Source organism: Erythrolamprus reginae, chromosome 2 (assembly GCF_031021105.1).
Source record: "Erythrolamprus reginae isolate rEryReg1 chromosome 2, rEryReg1.hap1, whole genome shotgun sequence".
NCBI classification, from domain to species: Eukaryota; Metazoa; Chordata; class Lepidosauria; order Squamata; family Dipsadidae; genus Erythrolamprus; species Erythrolamprus reginae.
The window spans coordinates 29,495,835-29,514,749 of record NC_091951.1 but is presented as its reverse complement, the minus strand read 5'-3'; the positions used below and the strand labels follow the sequence as shown (position 1 = coordinate 29,514,749).

Genomic DNA, 18,915 nt, shown 5'->3' with positions numbered 1-18,915 from the left:
TTTATATTCTAATATTTATTATATTCAATAACTGGTAAATAAAACTTTTTACAAGGTAGCTGTAGATTGTTTCCATTGTATTGTTGCTTCTTATTATATTGTTTCTATATTCTCTTTTGAACCCATTCATGCCATTTTTGCCATGTTCGTTTTGATTCCGTGATTTTGTTTCCCTTAATTGAGTTAGTGAGTTCATCCCTCTCCACGCATGTATATATCTTATCTATAATTAATTCTTCCGTTGGGGTCTGGTGATTTTTCCAGAATTGTGCTATCGCAATTCTCGTTGCAGTGTTTATGTGTGTTGTAAGAAGCATTGTTTGTTTTGAGTAGTGTTTTCTCCAAACTCCTAATAGCATAGCTTCTGGGGTAAATTCTATTTCCTCTTTTGTAATCTCTGAAAGCCAAGTATGAGTTATTTTCCAAATTTTTTGTATCATAGGACATGACCACCACATATGGGAAAAAAGTGCCTCTTTTATTTTTACACTTCCAACATGTGTCTAATAATGTTGGGTAAATCTTTGCTAACCTAGCTGGGGGAATATACCATCTGTAAAAGTGACATAGGGGAAGGTTTGGTAGGGAAGGTTTGCCTATTTGCCGATGACTCTAAAGTGTGCAATAGGGTTGATATTCCTGGAGGCGTCTGTAATATGGTAAATGATTTAGCTTTACTAGATAAATGGTCAAAGCAATGGAAACTGCAGTTTAATGTTTCCAAATGTAAAATAATGCACTTGGGGAAAAGGAATCCTCAATCCGAGTATTGCATTGGCAGTTCTGTGTTAGCAAATACTACAGAAGAAAAGGATTTAGGGGTAGCGATTTCTGACAGTCTCAAAATGGGTGAACAGTGCAGTCAGGCGGTAGGGAAAACAAGTAGGATGCTTGGCTGCATAGCTAGAGGTATGACAAGCAGGAAGAGGGAGATTATGATCCCGCTATATAGAATGCTGGTGAGACCACATTTGGAATACTGTGTTCAGTTCTGGAGACCTCACCTACAAAAAGATATTGACAAAATTGAACGGGTCCAAAGACTGGCTACAAGAATGGTGGAAGGTCTTAAGCATAAAACGTATCAGGAAAGACTTAATGAACTCAATCTGTATAGTCTGGAGGACAGAAGGAAAAGGGGGGACATGATCGAAACATTTAAATACGTTAAAGGGTTAAATAAGGTCCAGGAGGGAAGTGTTTTTAAAAGGAAAGTGAACACAAGAACAAGGGGACACAATCTGAAGTTAGTTGGGGGAAAGATCAAAAGCAACATGAGAAAATATTATTTTACTGAGAGAGTAGTAGATCCTTGGAACAAACTTCCAGCAGACGTGGTAGATAAATCCACAGTAACTGAATTTAAACATGCCTGGGATAAACATATATCCATTGTAAGATAAAATACAGAAAATAGTATAAGGGCAGACTAGATGGACCAGGAGGTCTTTTTCTGCCGTCAGACTTCTATGTTTCTAATTTTCCTTATATGCAGCCCTGGCTTCGACGTGCTCCTTTAGAACACCGCTGAAGATGTGAATGTCATCCAAATAAACCAGCATCCCCTTGTACAAGTGAGTTTGGAGCATCTCATTGATGAATCACATGAAGATGGCTGGGGTCCCTTGCAATCCAAAGGCTGTCAACTCAGAATGGGAAGCTGCCCAATGAGCAGAAGTCTTAATTAAAATCATGGAATGATTAATTAACGGAAGCCTTAATTAAAGTCATGGAACATGTAGAAATGTACAAATTGACAAAGGAGATGCAAAATAGGGATAAATCCGACTTTTACAAGGAATGGCTAGCATGAAAAAAAGAAGGTTGCTCAGTAATGACTTTACGCACTGAAAACAGGTCATGAAAACAAGCTCTTCGCATAATTTGCAAAAGACATTGATCGACATAACATGTAGACATATACAGTGGTACCTCTACCTAAGAGCGCCTCTACTTATGAACTTTTGTAGATAAGAATCGGGTGTTGAAGATTTTTTTGCCTCTTCTCAAGAACCATTTTCCACTTACAAACCCGAGCCTCCGAAACTGTAACTGGAAAAGGCAGGGAGAAGTCTCCGTGGGGCCTCTCTAGGAATCTCCTGGGAGGAAACAGGGCCTCCACCCTTCCTATGGTTTCCCCAATCACACACATTATCTACTTTTACATTGATTCCTATGGGAAAAAATTGCTTCTTCTTACAAACTTTTCTACTTAAGAACCTGGTCACGGAACGAATTAAGTTCATAAGTAGAGGTAACACTGTATTAAACCATAAGAACAAAACCCCAAACCACTGACCACATAGACAAAAATATGCCCGTTAGATAAGCACTATCTATACCTACCAAATCCAATTAATATTACATCATGAATCAAATAAAAATGAATGGAAGCTTACACCAACCACACAGTCAAACCAGAGATCATATATTATTGTATATTTTCTCTCCCCCCACTTTCCTAAACCCCCCTTTTTTCTCTAATTTCTTTTCTCTATTCATCTCTCCTCTATTCCCTTTTTCTTCTTCTTTGTCTTAGTAAAATGTATATGATTGTTACACCATGTATTACCATTATTTCTGTTTTGTTTTTAATGTATATATTAAAAAAAACAAACCCAAAAATTAACTCTTCCATTCATCCCCCTCCCTTATGCGTTATAGGCGATAGTATGCTTCCTGCAAATCCAGCTTGGTGAACATCTTGCCTTTGGACAAGTGGTTCAGCAAGTCTTTTATGAGAAGGAGGGGCTATGTGTTTTGCACACACACAGATGGTGTTGATCCCATGGAAGTCAACATGCAATCTGACCGCCCTCCCCAAATCGTTCTTCTCTTTGAAGAGCACAAGGGTCGCAACCCTTGACTTTGCTGGCTGGATGAACCCTCATTCTAAATTGGCATCTTCCAATTCCTCTAAATTTGGGGGGGGGGTCATTGAGTACATTTTTGACTTTGGGAACATCACCCCCCACCATGAACTCTCTCACCAAAAATTTGAAAAGAAAATATTATTTTACTAAGAGAAGTAGATGCTTGGAACAAACTTCCAGCAGACGTGGTTGGTAAACCCACAGTAACTGAATTTAAACATGCCTGGGATAAACATATAACCATCCTAAGATAAAATACAGGAAATATTATAAGGGCAGACTAGATGGACCATGAGGTCTTTTTCTGCCATCAGTCTTCTATGTTTCTATTCCAGAAACATTTAGGGAAAGTCTTGATGCTAGAATAACAATGATGGAATTATCCGAAGCTATAAAGAAACAAAAGAATGAAACGGTTCTGGGACCAGATGGATTACTGGCTACTATAGACCTATAGACCTATACTCCTATCTATAATGGCAAATAGACTTTGCTTTTTTGGGTGAATTTATTCATATAGACCAAAATGGATTCCTATGTAAAAGACAAATAAAAGACAATGTGTGCCGAATTTTAAATACTATTGAATATTATGAACAACATCCTGACAAACAAATGGCGTCGATGTTTTTAGATGCTCAAAAAGCATTTGATAATGTAAGTTGGCATTTTTTGAATAGACAACTACAATATATGAATTTTGGCAAAATATTTTTTCATGTTATTGAAGCAATCAGCTGGAATATTGATCAATGTAGAAATGACACAAAAGGTTGACATTACTAAAGGCATGAAGCAAGGATGCCCTTTGTCACCATGGTTATTTATTTTGACGCTGGAAGTTTGAAATAAAAATACAGTAGTACCTCGTGATACGAACCCCTCGTCATACAAACTTTTTGAGATACGAACCTGGGGTTCGGAAAATTTTTGTCTCTTCTTATGAACTTTTTTCACCTTACGAACCCGCCGCCCGAATGCCGAACCTGGAAGTTCAGGTTCGGGTTCGTAAGGCCGCCAAGAAGCGCCACCACCTGGCTGTCGCCTTTTGAAACAGCAGGGGGGCTTCTCGGCATTCTCCCGAACACCAAACCCAGAAGTTCGGCAAAAGTTCGGGTTCGGCGTTCAGGTTTGGGAGGCCGCCGAGAAGCCCCGCCACCCGGCTGTCACCTTGCCAGAATAGCCGCGGAGCTGTCGGCTGGTCTGGAGTCTCAAATGGAGGTGGGGAATCCCAATAGGGAATTCCATGGGCGGAGCTTTGATGTCACGAAGACGTCCTTCCTGGCCAGCCGAAAGGTGGACTCCAGGAAGGACGTCTCCGCGAAGCTGCTGAATATATGACAAGGAACTGAAAGTGAAAAACCTGATCTTTTCCCCCCTGCTATCGCACGATCAGTGTTACATATGATTAGAATGTTTTAGAAAGTGAGTCCCTGCTGCTTGTTTCAATCTGGACTGAAGCTGATTGCCATAATTTTGAAGGCAGCGACTGCGTTGCAAATGGCGATGGAAGCAAAATGATCTGCGTAGGCGATCAGAAGGGACGCAAAATTTACATATATCTAACAACTGCATTAAAAGTCCTAGTAATTGACACGTAAATGTGACTGATAAAATCTTGATTAGGAGCAGCAGTGGGGATTTTGTTTTGATTTGGACATTGGAAAAATGGAAGACTCTTCAGTTATCACTGATGAGCAGAATAGCTTTTATTAAGATGAATATATTACCGAGACTATTGTTTTTATTCTCTACAATTCCCATCAAAATAGATAAGACTCTTTTAACGAGCTAAACAAAATGACAACTAAATTTATATGGCAAGGGAAAAGATTGAGAATCAGCTTTAAAAACCTACAAGATGTTAGAGAAAGCGGCGGCAATGACATGGATAAAAGATTGGATCTTTCTTAGAAATAAAAGACTATTGGTGTTAGAAGGACATGACTTACAAAGAAAGGAAGGAAAGAAGGAAGGAAGAAAGGAGAGGGAGGAAGGAATGAGAGGAAGAAAAGAAGAAAGGAAAGGAAGGAAGGAAAACAAATGTAGAATTGCTGAGTGGGTTCCTTGCCATTCATGGAGCAAAGGCAGAGAATTTGGGGTGGAGGTGGCGTACCCTAAAGGCAGTGAGGGGCTCCTATGGGTACAGTCAGGTATCCAGTACTGGTAGCAAAATTTTGGTCAGATACACAGTACCGGTAGCAAAATTTTCATTTTTTTCTTTTTTCCCCTTCTGGGCTCTAGGTATGTTTTTCCTATAGCAGTAAATGTGTATAATTTTAGAAGAGCCATGCGTGCATACTCTTTATATAGTAGATAATCGGGGTAGGCTACTGCCTGGATGTGTGTGTGGGGGGGAAACTCAGCGGAATAGCGAAAATGGAGCTCCACCCAGTAGCGAAAATGGAGCTCCATTTTTGCTACTCAACTGAGTTCCCCCGCGTCCGGGCAGTAGCCCACCCCTGATTATCTACTATATAAAGATGCATGCATGCATGGCTCTTCTAAAATCTATGAATACACAGAATTAACAAAAATGATATATGAACTGCAAGATAGAGGCAAATCAGATTTTTATACAGCATGGAATTGATGGTACAATTGGGTAAGTCATTATAAATATGTAAAAAGTAAGGAAAACAAGTAAAACAAAATTAAATTCTATATAACTTAACCCCAAAAGACCAATGAGTGGAAGGAAGGAAGGGTAGGGAGGAAAGATAGAAGGAAGGAAGGAGAGGAAGAGGGAAGAAGGAATGGGAGGAAGGAAAGAAGGAAGGAAGGAAAACAAATGTAGAATTGCTGAGTGGGCTCCTTGCCATTCATGGAGCAGAAGTGCAGAATTTGGGGTGGGGGTGGTGTACCCTAAAGGATAGAACACCGGGAAAGTTTTTGCATTTTTTTTAAGTTCTCCTTGTCCTCCGTCATCATCTCTTCTGTGTAGCAAGGGGCGTCTTTGTTCTTCTTCATCAGCTGATCAATCATGGCCACCAGCTTTGCCACCTGAGCTTCTTGTTCTTTCCCTTTGGCCTTGTTGTCGAAAGCCAGGTAACGGTATCCACACAACTTCACCTGTTCCTTGAGTGTGGAGTTTCCCTTGCGGATGAATTTCTCTAGGGACGTCTCTTTCAGGTCATCTTTGCGGGTGAACAAGAGGATCATGTAATCCTTGGCCTTGAGGCAGAAGATCTGCTTGATCAACCGAGCCACTTCTTCTTCCTCCTCAGTGAAACGGCCCGGACGAATCACCTGCAGGATGGCGTGCGGTCCCGGGGAGCAAAACTTCACGCATTGTCTCACTTCGGCAGCCGTTTTTTTCTCGGTATACTCCGTGTCGAGGAATCCGGGTGTATCTACGACCACCACCTTCCTGCCATCCAGCAGGGTCTCCTTCATTTGGCAGCATTTGGTGACGGAACTGAAAGCCATCTTGGATTCAAAGACTGGGCTTCCCAGGATTGTGTTCGCTGTCGCGCTTTTCCCATTGCCGGTTTTGCCCACCAGGACGATCCTTTGTTCGGGCCCTACAACCCAAAGGGGGCAGAGGGAGAAGAAAGGGGACCGGTCAGCAGCGTGGTGGGAGATGCCCAGAGGAGGCATCAAACAGGTCATTGGTCATGAATTCCTACGAGCTCACAAGAGATCTAAATTCAGCCTTTCTTATGTCCCGCTCATTTCCCTTAACCATTAGTAGATCAGATTCTTGTAGGGAGCTTAAATATGCACTAAATCTTGATACTTGTTTGAACTGCCCAAATCTCTCGATTTTCTGGGAGTTTGATATCTCTCTCTCTCTCGCCCTCTCTCCTTCCCTCCCTCTCTCCCTGCTCCCCCAAAATAATAAGATCCCTCCCCCAATAATAAGGCCAGGACCATATTTCGAGGATCAAAACAAAATAACACCCTGTCTTATTTTTGGGGAAACATGGTATCTATTGTCTGTCTGTCTGTTTCTCTCTCTCTCTTTTTGTATGTGTGTGTGCTGAATTTTTTAAAATTAAGGGAAACTAGGATAGATCTATTTCAGCCTTGGCATATTCGGGTTTCTTCCTGCATAAGTTTCAGAGATTCAGAGAATGTTCTGATGAGGTCTCATTTATCATCTTCAGGCCGATGCACATGTGTTTTTGGTGTGTGTCAGTTTGCTTTGTGTGCATGTCAGAGGAGGGTGCAGCAGTTGGTGGCACTGCTGTGGTTTGGCTTCTGGATGGTGGTTGTATTCAGACCGTAGGGTGGGGGTGGGTCTCCCTCACTACCACCCACACCTACCCTTGCTACCACCCGCACCTACCCCCCAATGCAAGGTGCACTGCCCTTCTCGCTTACCTGGACTGTCCTCCCCTTCCGCAGCTCCCTGGAAGAAATGAGAAAGAAACACGGCTTGGAAGGGACTCTCCCCTCCCCTGCCCTCCTCTCCCCCCACTGAGTTCCCATTTTGCCCATGGAGGGAAGCCTGAACCCATTTTAGCTGTAGCACTTGACTACGATGCAGAGACATTGCAGAGCCAGCCTAAACAGTTAGATTATGAACTCTGACACCCTCTTGTGGCAGTCTGCAATAGCTGTAAAAATTACAGAGATAATGTGTTTAGTGGATGAGAATATTTTAATTTGAATATCTTTGGGTGTGTGTGTCTTTGTGTGTTCGTATGTTGCATTTATGTTTTTTTATCTATATTGTTTTTAAAAATTATTTTAAAATATAAAATAATATAAAAACTAAAAATTACTTTAAAAAAAATCAGATAAGGCTGGTCTGGAGGGGAGGGGGAAAATGGTGGGGTGGATGCTTAGCCAGTCCCCCCAAATTGTGACACACTTGGAGCAGAACACCCCCCCTTGCCCCAAATTTACACACTCATATGCCTTCTTTACACTTACCGAGAACAGCTGCCAAAGCCATTGCAACGCCATTTCTATCTGCTGAGGTCCGTTCTGTGGCAAAGAGAAGAAAGAAGATTGGCAGCAGTCTGGGGAATTGAGGGAGAGACACCCCCCTTCTTGAGGTGAGAAAGGGAGAGTCCATCCCAGCGCCCCCTTTTTTGGGGGGGAGAAGGAAACAGGAGAACCAACCCCTCATGCCTTTTGCAGCAGTACTAAAGGGGGCCTGCCTTGGACCGAAAAATGTCTCAGTTTAGTCCTGTGCCCCCTCTGGCTTCTTACCACCCCCGGCTGACCTGAACTGGGGTGATTAAATTTGGGCCCAGGGAGCCGCCCTGGAAATAGCAAAGGACCGTCCGGCAGGGTGTCTCCACCGGCAAAAATCATGCAGCCCTTCCCGAGCTCCGTTTCTTGCCTGCAATGACTTTGTTTTGGCCAGCAGGAGGGCTGCAGGAGGCCATCACAGCCGAAAATGAAGCTCAGCAGGGCCACGACAAGGCCTTGCCGACCTGCATTTTGGCCAGCAGCGCACCATGGGAGGCCATTGTAATAGATTCACCCTCCCCCCAGATGGCCACACCCCTGGCCATGCCTCCACCACCCCTGTCCCCCAAGATCAAACATACCGTATTTTTCGCTCTATAAGACGCACCTGCTGATAAGACGCACCTAGTTTTTAGAGGAGGAAAATAGAAAAAAAATATTTTGAGCCAAAAAGTAGGCTAAAATATTTATTACAATAACACTGCCCTAGGGGAATTGGGAAAATATACAAACAAGCCCCCCTCTCTCTTTCTTTCTATCTCTCCCTCTTTCTCTCTACCTTTCTTTCTCTTTCTCTCTCTCCCTTTCTCTGTCCCTCTCTTTCTTTCTCTCTGTCCCTCTCTTTCTTTCTCTCTGTCCCTCTTTCTTTCTCTCTGTCCCTCTCTTTCTTTCTCTCTGTCCCTCTTTCTTTCTCTCTGTCCCTCTCTTTCTTTCTCTCTGTCCCTTTCTTTCTCTCTGTCCCTTTCTTTCTCTCTGTCCCTCTTTCTTTCTCTCTCTTATCTCTCCTCTCACTCACTCTCTTTGTATCTCTCTCTTTCTCTCTCTCCTTCTCTATCTCTCCCTCTTTCTCTCTCCCCCTTTCTATCTCTCTCTCCCTTTCTCTGTCCCTCTATTTCTTTCTCTCTGTTCTTCTCTTTCTTTCTCTCTGTCCCTCTTTCTTTCTCTCTCTTATCTCTCCTTCTCTCACTCACTCTCTTTGTATCTCTCTCTTTCTCTCTCTCCTTCTCTATCTCTCCCTCTTTCTCTCTCCCCCTTTCTATCTCTCCTCTCCCTTTCTCTGACCCTCTCTTTCTTTCTCTCTGTTCTTCTCTTTCTTTCTCTCTGTCCCTCTTTCTTTCTCTCTGTCCCTCTCTTTCTTTCTCTCTGTCCCTCTCTTTCTTTCTCTCTGTCCCTCTTTCTTTCTTTCTCTCTGTCCCTCTCTTTCTTTCTCTCTGTCCCTCTCTTTCTTTCTCTCTGTCCCTCTCTTTCTTTCTCTCTGTCCCTCTCTTTCTTTCTCTCTGTCCCTCTTTCTTTCTCTCTGTCCCTCTCTTTCTTTCTCTCTGTCCCTCTCTTTCTTTCTCTCTGTCCCTCTTTCTTTCTCTCTCTTATCTCTCCTTCTCTCACTCACTCTCTTTGTATCTCTCTCTTTCTCTCTCTCTTTCTCTATCTCTCCCTCTTTCTCTCTCCCCCTTTCTATCTCTCCTCTTCCTTCTCTCTCTTTCTTTCTCCCTTATTTTTTCTGTTTTTCTGATGTGGGCGGTTTAGGGCCCCTCAAACCCCGACGACCTCGCCCCCGGATCCTGGCCGGGACAGGGCAGCTTCCTCTGACAGGTGCCGCGCGGGGCCGAGGGGGCTCAGCAGGAGGCGCAGCGGCGGGCGGAGAGAGGGAAAGGGGGACAGCGGCGTCCCTCCTGGCCTTGGCGGGCCACCCGACCCTCCCCACCTCCTGCAAACGTGGCGGGCGGCGGGGGGAGAGCGAAGAGCTGGCTCCGGCGGGCGCGGGGCTTGGCTGGCTGGCTGGCGGGGGGAGCGCCGCTGGTGGTGAGAAGGGAGACCCTCCTCCGGGAGGGAGGGGGCCAGGCAGCAGCTAGCCAGCCGAGTTCGCAGCCAAACTTTGCACAGGCGGCGGCCGGCTGCGAGCGACTGGCTGGGTTTTGGGTCTTCGAGACCTCCCCGCCTCCTGAAGCGATTCCCGTAGCCTTCCCAAAGGCTCGGAACCGCCAACACTCCTCCGGTGCTGCTCCGCCTCCTAAACCTGCGGGGTGGAGGCGTCCCCCGGCCCAGCACTTCCGGAGGCCGAAAGGCGCGGCTCTCTTCGGGGTTGGGAAGAGGAGAGGCGGCGACAGAGGCGGCGGTCTCCAGATGAGTATATCGCGCCCCCCCTCTGCTCCAGCACCTCCCCCCCCTCCCTGCCTGCATCTTCGCTCCATAAGACGTGGCTGATTTTTCATCCTACTTTGAGAGGAAAAAAACTGCGTCTTATGGAGCGAAAAATACGGTAACCCTCAATGAAATGAAGCGATTACATACCCCAACACAATGAATATGAATAAAATAATAATATATGATCACATTTATTTTATTTATTTATTTATTTATTTTATTGGATTTGTATGCCGCCCTTCTCCACAGACTCGGGGCAGCTAACAACAGTGATAAAAAACAGCATGTAACAATCCAATACTAAAGAACTAAAAAAAACCTTATTATAAAACCAAACATACATACAAACATACCATGCGTAAATTGTAAGGCCTAGGGGAAAAGAATATCTCAGTTCCCCCATGCCTGATGGCAGAGGTAGGTTTTAAGAAGCTTACGAAAGGCAAGGAGGGTGGGGGCAATTCTAATCTCTGGGGGGAGTTGGTTCCAAAAGGCCAGGGCTGCCACAGAAAAGGCTCTTCTGAGCATTACAGTAGTCGAACCTCGAGATGATGAGGGCATGAGTGACTGTGAGCAGTGACTCCCAGTCCAAATAGGGCCGCAACTGGTGCACCAGGTGAACCTGGGCAAAGGCCCCCCTCGCCTGAGCTGAAAGATATTTCTCTAATGTGAGCTGTGGATCGAGAAGGACACCCAAGTTGCAGACCCTCTCTGAGGGGGTCAATAACTCCCCCCCAGGGTGATGGACGGACAGATAGAATTGTCCTTGGGAGGCAAAACCCACATCCACTCCGTCTTATCAGGGTTGAGCTTGAGTCTGTTGACACCCATCCAGACCCCAACAGCCTCCAGGCACTGGCACATCATTCCACTGCTTCGCTGACTGGACAAGGAGTGGAGATGTAGAGCTGGGTATCATCTGCATACTGATGATACCTCATCCCATGCCCTTGGATGATCTCACCCAGCGGTTTCATGTAGATATTAAATAGCAGGGGGGAGAGGACCGACCCCTGAGGTACCCCACAAGGGAGCGACCTAGAGGTCGACCTCTGACCCCCCACTAACACCGACTGCAACCGACCAGAGAAGTACCACTGAAGAACAGTGCTTCCCACTCCCAACCCCTCCAGCTGGCGCAGAAGGATACCATGGTCGATGGTATCGAAAGCCGCTGAGAGGTCAAGAAGCACCAGGACAGAGGATAAACCCCTGTCCCGGGCCCGCCAGAGATCATCCATCAGCGCGACCAAAGCAGTTTCCGTGCTGTAGCCGGGGCTGAATCCTGACTGTTGAGGGCCTAGATAATCGGCTTCTTCCAAGGACTGCTGGAGCTGGAGCGCCACCACCTTCTCAACAAATGTTAGATAATTGCAAAATAAGATCTGCAACAAAAAGGGATTAATCTAGACTAGATTCAATACTATCAGATCAAATCAAGATACAATGAAGATAGAAATAAACTGGGATTCCAAAAAACAAATAACTTAGATAAAATCCTTTTTGGACCAGACGAAAAATTAATTTCCAAGATATATAAGCACTTTTTACAACAAGAATTGGTGGAGGAAGAAGTAAAGGCCCCCATGATAGCATGGGGCCAAAGTTTCAGCTATACTATAAATTTAGATGAGTGGGAGAAACTATGGATGCCTAACTATAAATAAATGTTATCTGTCCCATACAGAGAAAACATATACAAAATGTTTTACAGGTGGCACTTGCACCTGCTTGATTAGCTAAGATGTACCCTAGACTATCCCCGAAGTGTTGGAAATGTAAAGAGAAAATAGGTACATACTACCATATGTGGTGGACATGTCCACTAGTCAAGGAATTCTGGAAGAAAGTTAAAGATACTATCGAACAAATAATAGGGGGAAAAATACCATTAAAACCGGAATTCTTCCTTCTGGGAATAATTAGGCACAAAATTACCAAAAAATGACAGACACTTAAGACTACATATAACAACCGCAGCAAGACTCATATACGCCCAACATTGGAAGCAGGAGACCCTCCCGACTATGTTCAATTTGATACCAAAGGTCTATGAGGTTGTAGAGATAACTAAGCTTACTCAAGAACTACAGGATAAAGATAACAAGGAATTCCACAATGTACTTGGGACAGTTGATATGTCTGGATAAACAAAAAAAAGTATACAAATACTTAAAATTTTTATTGCAAATATACCTTCAAATGAAAACGGAGAAAAATGGAGATGAAAACCAACTGCTATCAGATGTAAATATAGTTACTTTAACGAACGACCACACCACAGAACAAATATAGATGAAACGAAAAGAAATATAGAGAAATAGATACTGATAACTTAAGGAGATTAACGTGCACTGGTAAGTAACAATTGAAATGGTTGCAAATGAATGAGCTGCAAATAAAAATATCCTGCTACACAGCAGGTATCCATTCTAAGTTCTGATACCAAGGCTACACAATGTATAAAGCATAATGCTCTATTATGTCTTGTTTGTATGTATCTATGTATGTTTTCCTTTTATGGTGTCTTGTTTTTATTAATGTAAATAATCAATAAAGATATTTTAAAAAAGAAAAGAAATTGAGTTTTGACACTCCGCGGCTGAAAAGGTCAACAGCGCATTGGTGCAAAAAAAGGTAGCGGTGGCCAGGAGAATCGGAAAAGTCAGTGGTTCTTTTAAAAATAGCAAGAAAATGGACCCGTCTCGGGCGAAGTTTCCATTTTTGGTTTGAACCGCTCGATCTTTCTCCATTTGTGCAGGACGCATCCAATTTGATTTCTGTTTCACCGGGAGCGCTGGGGAAACGTAGTTTGACACAGGCGCAGCAGGGGTGGGGCTCGGCAAATCCGACCTCGCTCCAGCAGCTCCGTTTTTGCCTCCATCGAGGAATCCTTAGCAGCCCTCGACCGGTAAACAAACAGAGTTCAAGTGTGCTGCCTCCATTTTTTTTCCCTGCAGAAAGGCCGCAAGAAACCTTTGGGGTCAAAAATAAAGCCCGTCTAGGCCACATGCAGCCTTTGCTGAGCACTGTTTTGACCATCACAGCCAAAAATGGAACCATTGCGGGCTGTACCAGAACCGGCCGAGAGGGCGCAAATGTGCCCGGTGCAGGATTTGGCTTCCATGTATGTGGGGAAGCCAAATCTCATGGGAGATTTCAGCTTCCCCCCCCAATTTCGGTGCATGCCCCTTCAAAGGGAGGGGCGCTTCCCTTTCCCCCTCCCCAATTTAATTTAAAATTTAATTTTTAAAAAAATATTCAAAGGGAGGAGCGTGTCCCTTTCCGCCCTCCCCCTCCGCCCTCCCCACGCAGGAAAACCAAACATAGCGCCCCCCCCCCATTGGGAACAGCTACCTGTCGGAAAAGAGAAGGGACAGAAAAAGCGAAAGTTTTAGGAAGAGGGAGGAGGGAAATTTTAATTTAAAAAAAATATTTAAAGGGAGGGGCGTTTCCCCTCCCCCATTCCCCCTCCCCCCAAAAACAACGCAGGAAAACCGAAAACAGCCCCTCTATGGGAACAGCTGCCGGTCGGAAAAGAAAAAGTGAAGGTGGGAACAGGAAAAGCGAAAGTCTTGGGAAGATGGAAGGGGGATTTTTAAAAAGATAAAATCAAAGGGAGGGGCGTTTTCCCCCTCCCCCATTTCCCCTCCGCCAGCCCCCAGAACGAAAGGAGGGAAGGAGGGCATCCGAGGGGAGGGGGGCGCGGGGGAGGGGGTCAGAAGAGAAAGAAAAAGAAGGTTAAGAGGGGACTCCCGACGCCCAAACCCCCGAAGGCAGCCCCCCCCCCCCCTCCTCAAGCCTCTTCTTCCAAAATCTCTGCACTTTTCCGCGCCGGGAAAGGCTGCGCTCATTTTGGTCGGCTTGTCGGGATGCTAGTCGCCTCGGGGCGGGGGTGTGTGATTCCCTCCCCCCTAAGCCCCCCCCCACTGGAGGACCCCCCACCTCTCCCTCTTCCCCTGCTCCCACTCCCACCTAGGCTGCTGCGCGGATTCTCCGGATGGCTTTGGATCTTTCCTGCGCGCCTCGCAGGAGCCGCCAGTTGAGTAGAGAGGGGGAGGGGTTAGTTCTACCTCGCTCCTTCGCCCCTCATTCTTTGACCACATCCCGGTGTGTGGTAGAGGGGGGGGGGTTGAGTGTAGGGCGGGGTTGCAGTGGCGCAGCCGCGATCCAACCGGCCCAGGGGAGGTTCTCAAGCACAAACTGGGTCCTGGGATGCACAGAACCTCTTCTGGAGCCCCTGACTCAAGCAAGGGGTGGAGGGAGGGAGGGAAGAGAGAGAGCGCGCTTTGGATTCTGCTTTTTTTTTTTCCCTGCAGGGATTTTGAAAAGCGGGAGATCCGAAGTGGCCCGAGTTGGAGGAGAGATGGATGGCAAGAGAGGTAAAAGCTCCTAAAGTTCTCCTGGAAACCCAGGAGAAAGGGAGAAGGGGAGGGAGGGAAGGAAGGAGGAAAGAGAAAGAAAGAAAGAAAGAAAGGAGGGAAAAGAAAGAGAAAGAAAGAAAGAAAGGAGGGAAAAGAAAGAGAAAGAAAGAAAGGAAACAAACAAAGGAGAAAGAAAGAAGGGAGGGAGGGAAACAAATGAAGAAAGAAAGAAAAAAGGGAAACAAATGAAGAAAAAGAAAGAAACAAACAAAGAAAGGACAGAAGGAAGGAAGAAAAACAAAGGTGAAGAAATGAAGGAGGGACAGAGGGTAAGAAAGGAAAAAGAATAAAAGAAAGAAAGGATGGAAGGAAGGAAGGAAGCAGGAAAAGAAGGAAAAGGGAGAAAAAAGAAAAGAGAGAGAAGGATGGAAGGAGAAAGTGAAAAGGAGAAAGAAGGAAGGAACAAAAGAAGGAAGGGAAAAAAGAAAGAGAAGAAAAAAGGAGAAAAAGAAAGAAAAGAGAGAAGAAGGAAGGATGGAGAAAGAGTGAAGAAAGAGAGAAGGAAAGAAAGAAGAAAGAAAAGAAGGAGGCAGGTTGGAAGGAAGGAAGGAAGAGCAAAGAGGAAGGAGGGAGGGAGGGAAGGAGGGATCTGATGGAAGGGAGGGAAGGAGGAGGAAGAGGAGGAAGGAATCAGAAAGGAAGAAAAGAAAAGGGAGGGAGAGCGGGAGGAAAGAAGAAAAAGAGTAAGGAAAGGAAGCACGGAAGGAAAGAATAAAGGGAGGATATGCATGGGACGGAGGGAGGAAGAAGGAAGGAAAGCAAGGGAGGAAGGCAGAAAGGAAGAAGGGAAAGAGAAAGAAAGGAAGGAAGAGAGGAAAAGAAAGAAGAGTGCATCAACAACACTCAAGGCCACGGGGGATGTCAGTGTTTCTGGAACATTCACTTCAGGGGCCTTTCCCAGGCAAAGTCTCGTTTCCCTTTTGTAACCATTTATCTAGTAAAGCTAAATCATGTAATATGGTAAATGATTTAGCTTTACTAGATAAAAGGTCAAAGCAATGGAAACTGCAGTTTAATGTTTCCAAATGTAAAATAATGCACTTGGGGAAAAGGAATCCTCAATCTGAGTATTGTATTGGCAGTTCTGTGTTAGCAAATACTTCAGAAGAAAAGGATTTAGGGGTAGTGATTTCTGACAGTCTCAAAATGGGTGAACAGTGCAGTCAGGCGGTAGGGAAAGCAAGTAGGATGCTTGGCTGCATAGCTAGAGGTATAACGAGCAGGAAGAGGGAGATTGTGATCCCGCTGTATAGAGCGCTGGTGAGACCACATTTGGAATACTGTGTTCAGTTCTGGAGACCTCACCTACAAAAAGATAGTGACAAAATTGAACGGGTCCAAAGAATGGGCTACAAGAATGGTGGAAGGTCTTAAGCATAAAACGTATCAGGAAAGACTTAATGAACTCAATCTGTATAGTCTGGAGGACAGAAGGAAAAGGGGGGACATGATCGAAACATTTAAATATATTAAAGGGTTAAATAAGGTCCAGGAGGGAAGTTAGTTGGGGGAAAGATCAAAAGCAACATGAGAAAATATTATTTTACTGAAGGAGTAGTAGATCCTTGGAACAAACTTCCAGCAGACGTGGTTGGTAAATCCACAGTAACTGAATTTAAACATGTCTGGCACAAACATCCATCCATCCTAAAATACAGAAAATAGTATAAGGGCAGACTAGATGGACCAGGAGGTCTTTTTCTGCCGTCAGACTTCTATGTTTCTATGTTTCTATGTTTCTATGTAACAGTCGTCTTCCAAACTCACAGGGAAAAATGTCAAACTCAAACTCCGGCTGATCCTGGTCGGAAAAACAGGTGGTGGGAAGAGCGCCACAGCCAACACCATCCTCAGCCGGATGGAGTTTGAGTCCGTTTTAGCGGCCAAGACCACTCCCCTGAGTTGCCAAAAGGGTCAGGGAAGCTGGCCGGGCATGAAGATCTCCGTACTCAACCCACCTGCCATGTTCGATTTGGAAACATAGGACAAGATCATGCAACGGGAGATCATGGCTCGCGTCGAACTCTCCTGGCCCAGGTCTCACACCCTTATCTTGGCGACCCAGATGGGATGCTTCACCACCGAAGACACGACCACCGCAAAAGGTGTCCAGGATAATTTTGGACCCCAGTCTGCTCGGCCCAAAACCATTCGGTTCAGCCATGCAGAGGATTCTGGTGGAGAACCCCCACGAGAGGACGTCCCCAGGAATCCCGTCAGTAATCTCTGGGACCTGATACAGCGGTGGAAGAACCACTTCTGCGGGCTCGACGACAAAGCCTCGGTGGGAGCCGAGCGGGAGAGGCAGGTCTTGGAGTCAGTGGAGACAGCGTGGGGGACGGCGGGTGGTACTACGTCAACCAGCTCTATCTGGAGTGCAGCTTAAAGCAGTGTTTTTCAACCAGTGTGCCGCGGCACACTAGTGTGCCGTGAGACATGGTCAGGTGTGCCGTGAAAAAGGAAGCTCAGGTTCCGGTCTCGCAACTTTTTGCTGAGAGAGAGAAAGAGAGAGAGAGAGAAAAAGAGTGAGAGAGAAAGAAAGCAAGAGAGAGAAAGAGAGAGAAAGAAAGCAAGAGAGAGAGAGAGAAAGATAGAGAAAGACTGAGAGAGAAAGAAAGCAAGAGAGAGAGAGAAAGAAAGCAAGAGAGAGAGAAATGAGCAAAAAGGAGAGGAAAAAAAGAGAAATGAGAAAATGATTGAGACAGAATGAGAGGCAAGAGAGGGAAACAAAAGAGAGAGAGAGAAAGAAAGCAAGAGAGAGAAAGCAAGAGAGAAAGAAAGCAAGAGAGAGAGAAAGAGAGAGAGAAAGAGTGAGAGAGAAAGAAAGCAAGAGAGAGAGAGAAAGAGAGAAAGAGTGAGAGAGAAAGAAAGCAAGAGAGAGAGAGAAAGAGAAAGAAAGCAAGAGAGAGAGAGAAAGAAAGCAAGCAAGAGAGAGAGAGAAAGAAAGCAAGAGAGAGAGAAAGAGAGAGAGAAAGAGAGAGAGAAAGAGTGAGAGAGAAAGAAAGCAAGAGAGGGAGAGAGAAAGAGGGAGAGAAAGAGATAGAGAAAGAGTGAGAGAGGAAGAAAGCAAGAGAGAGAGAAAGAAAGCAAGAGAGAGAGAGAGAGAAATGAGCAAAAAGGAGAGGAAAAAAAGAGAAATGAGAAAATGATTGAGACAGAATGAGAGGCAAGAGAGAGAAACAAAAGAGAGAGAGAAGTGACTCTTGATTTAAAGCACCCAAAGAATAAGACACAACCCCCCAGCCCTCACCTGTTTTTGGAAATGGTTCAAGAGTGTGTATACACACACACACACACACAAGGGTGGGGAGGAGACAGGGATGGAAAAAGAGAGGAAAGTGTCTTAGGGTGTCATTTTGGTTGGTGGCGTGTCCCAGGATTTAAAAATGTAAAAAATGTGCCGCGGCTCAAAAAAGGTTGAAAATCACTGGCTTAGAGGACGAACATGTCCGATGTCTGTCGAGCGGAACCGAAAGCCAGAATGATGGATCCTCAACCTGCTTTGGTGTCTGTTCCGGTTGGCCTGTTGACTCTGCCAAAAGGTCTACTCCATCGCCCAAATGTTATTTCTCATGGTGTATACCTTTGTCCTTTAAAAGTTGGAATGACTTCTGGTTGGCTCCCAATCAGCAAACGACGCTGAGGGAGACACCCCAACATATGTATTTTCCAATATACCTTAATAATGCTTTTATTATTCTAATCATTAATTCTAATCATTAATTCCACACTGTGAAATATCATAAACACCATTGTTCTTCTTCCTTTTCTTAACATGATCTATAGGACTTTTATTTCCATTTTTTAACTTCTGAAAAGAGTGGGGCAGTATGGGCTCCTTTTTTTAAAATGTTGTATGTTTCTATGTATGTCTTTGTTTTGTCTTGAAATATCAATTAAAAAAATTTAAAAAAAGAAATATAAACACCTTTTCTGTATTTTTTACTTCCTCTTTCCCATAAGCCATTTATTTATTTATTTATTTATTTGTTTGTTTGTTTGTTTGTATGCCGCCCCTCTCCGTAGACTCGGGGCGGCTAACAACAATAATAAAACAACATGTAACAAATCTAATATTTAACATAATTTTTAAAACCCTTATTTAAAAAACCAAACATAAACACAAACATACCATGCATAAATTGTATAGGCCTTGGGGGAAGGGAATATCTCAATTCCCCCATGCCTGACGGCAGAGGTGGGTTTTAAGGAGCTTACGAAAGGCGAGGAGGGGGGGCAATTCTGATCTCTGGGGGGAGATGGTTCCAGAGGGTCGGGGCTGCCACTGAGAAGGCTCTTCTCCTGGGTCCCGCCAAACGACATTGTTTAGT

At 44.8% G+C, this 18,915-nt stretch overlaps 2 protein-coding genes across 2 annotated transcripts in view; one reads left to right on the top strand and one right to left on the bottom strand.

Annotated features, from left to right (window-relative positions):
• Positions 1-17,504, top strand: part of LOC139159289 (uncharacterized) — a 30,053-nt gene extending 12,549 nt beyond the window's left edge. Inside the window, 7 exon segments of the mRNA XM_070736617.1 lie at positions 5,991-6,480; positions 8,197-8,381; positions 13,208-13,287; positions 13,653-13,711; positions 14,480-14,542; positions 16,354-16,914; positions 16,917-17,504. Coding sequence (XP_070592718.1) covers positions 5,991-6,480; positions 8,197-8,381; positions 13,208-13,287; positions 13,653-13,711; positions 14,480-14,542; positions 16,354-16,914; positions 16,917-17,017 — 1,539 coding nt within the window. The 3' untranslated portion in view covers positions 17,018-17,504.
• Positions 4,558-14,277, bottom strand: LOC139160095 (GTPase IMAP family member 4-like). Its single transcript, XM_070737627.1, has 4 exons — positions 14,136-14,277; positions 7,755-7,808; positions 7,200-7,227; positions 4,558-6,397 (listed from the first exon to the last, which is right to left on the bottom strand). The coding sequence occupies exons 2-4, from the start codon at positions 7,785-7,787 to the stop codon at positions 5,739-5,741; spliced, it is 720 nt and encodes a 239-aa protein (XP_070593728.1). The 5' UTR covers positions 7,788-7,808; positions 14,136-14,277; the 3' UTR covers positions 4,558-5,738.
• Positions 17,505-18,915: the final 1,411 nt, after the last annotated feature.

What these genes read in the sequence shown, in the direction of transcription:
- LOC139160095 (XM_070737627.1), bottom strand. Translation starts at nt 7,787, where the DNA reads ATGGCGTTGCAATGGCTTTGGCAGCTGTTCTCG. An exon ending in GGCTTTGGCAGCTGTTCTCG is followed by an intron (nt 7,228 to 7,754) that starts GTAAGTGTAAAG and finishes CATTTCTTCCAG; the next exon opens with GGAGCTGCGGAAGGGGAGGA. An exon ending in GGAAGGGGAGGACAGTCCAG is followed by an intron (nt 6,398 to 7,199) that starts GTAAGCGAGAAG and finishes TTTGGGTTGTAG; the next exon opens with GGCCCGAACAAAGGATCGTC.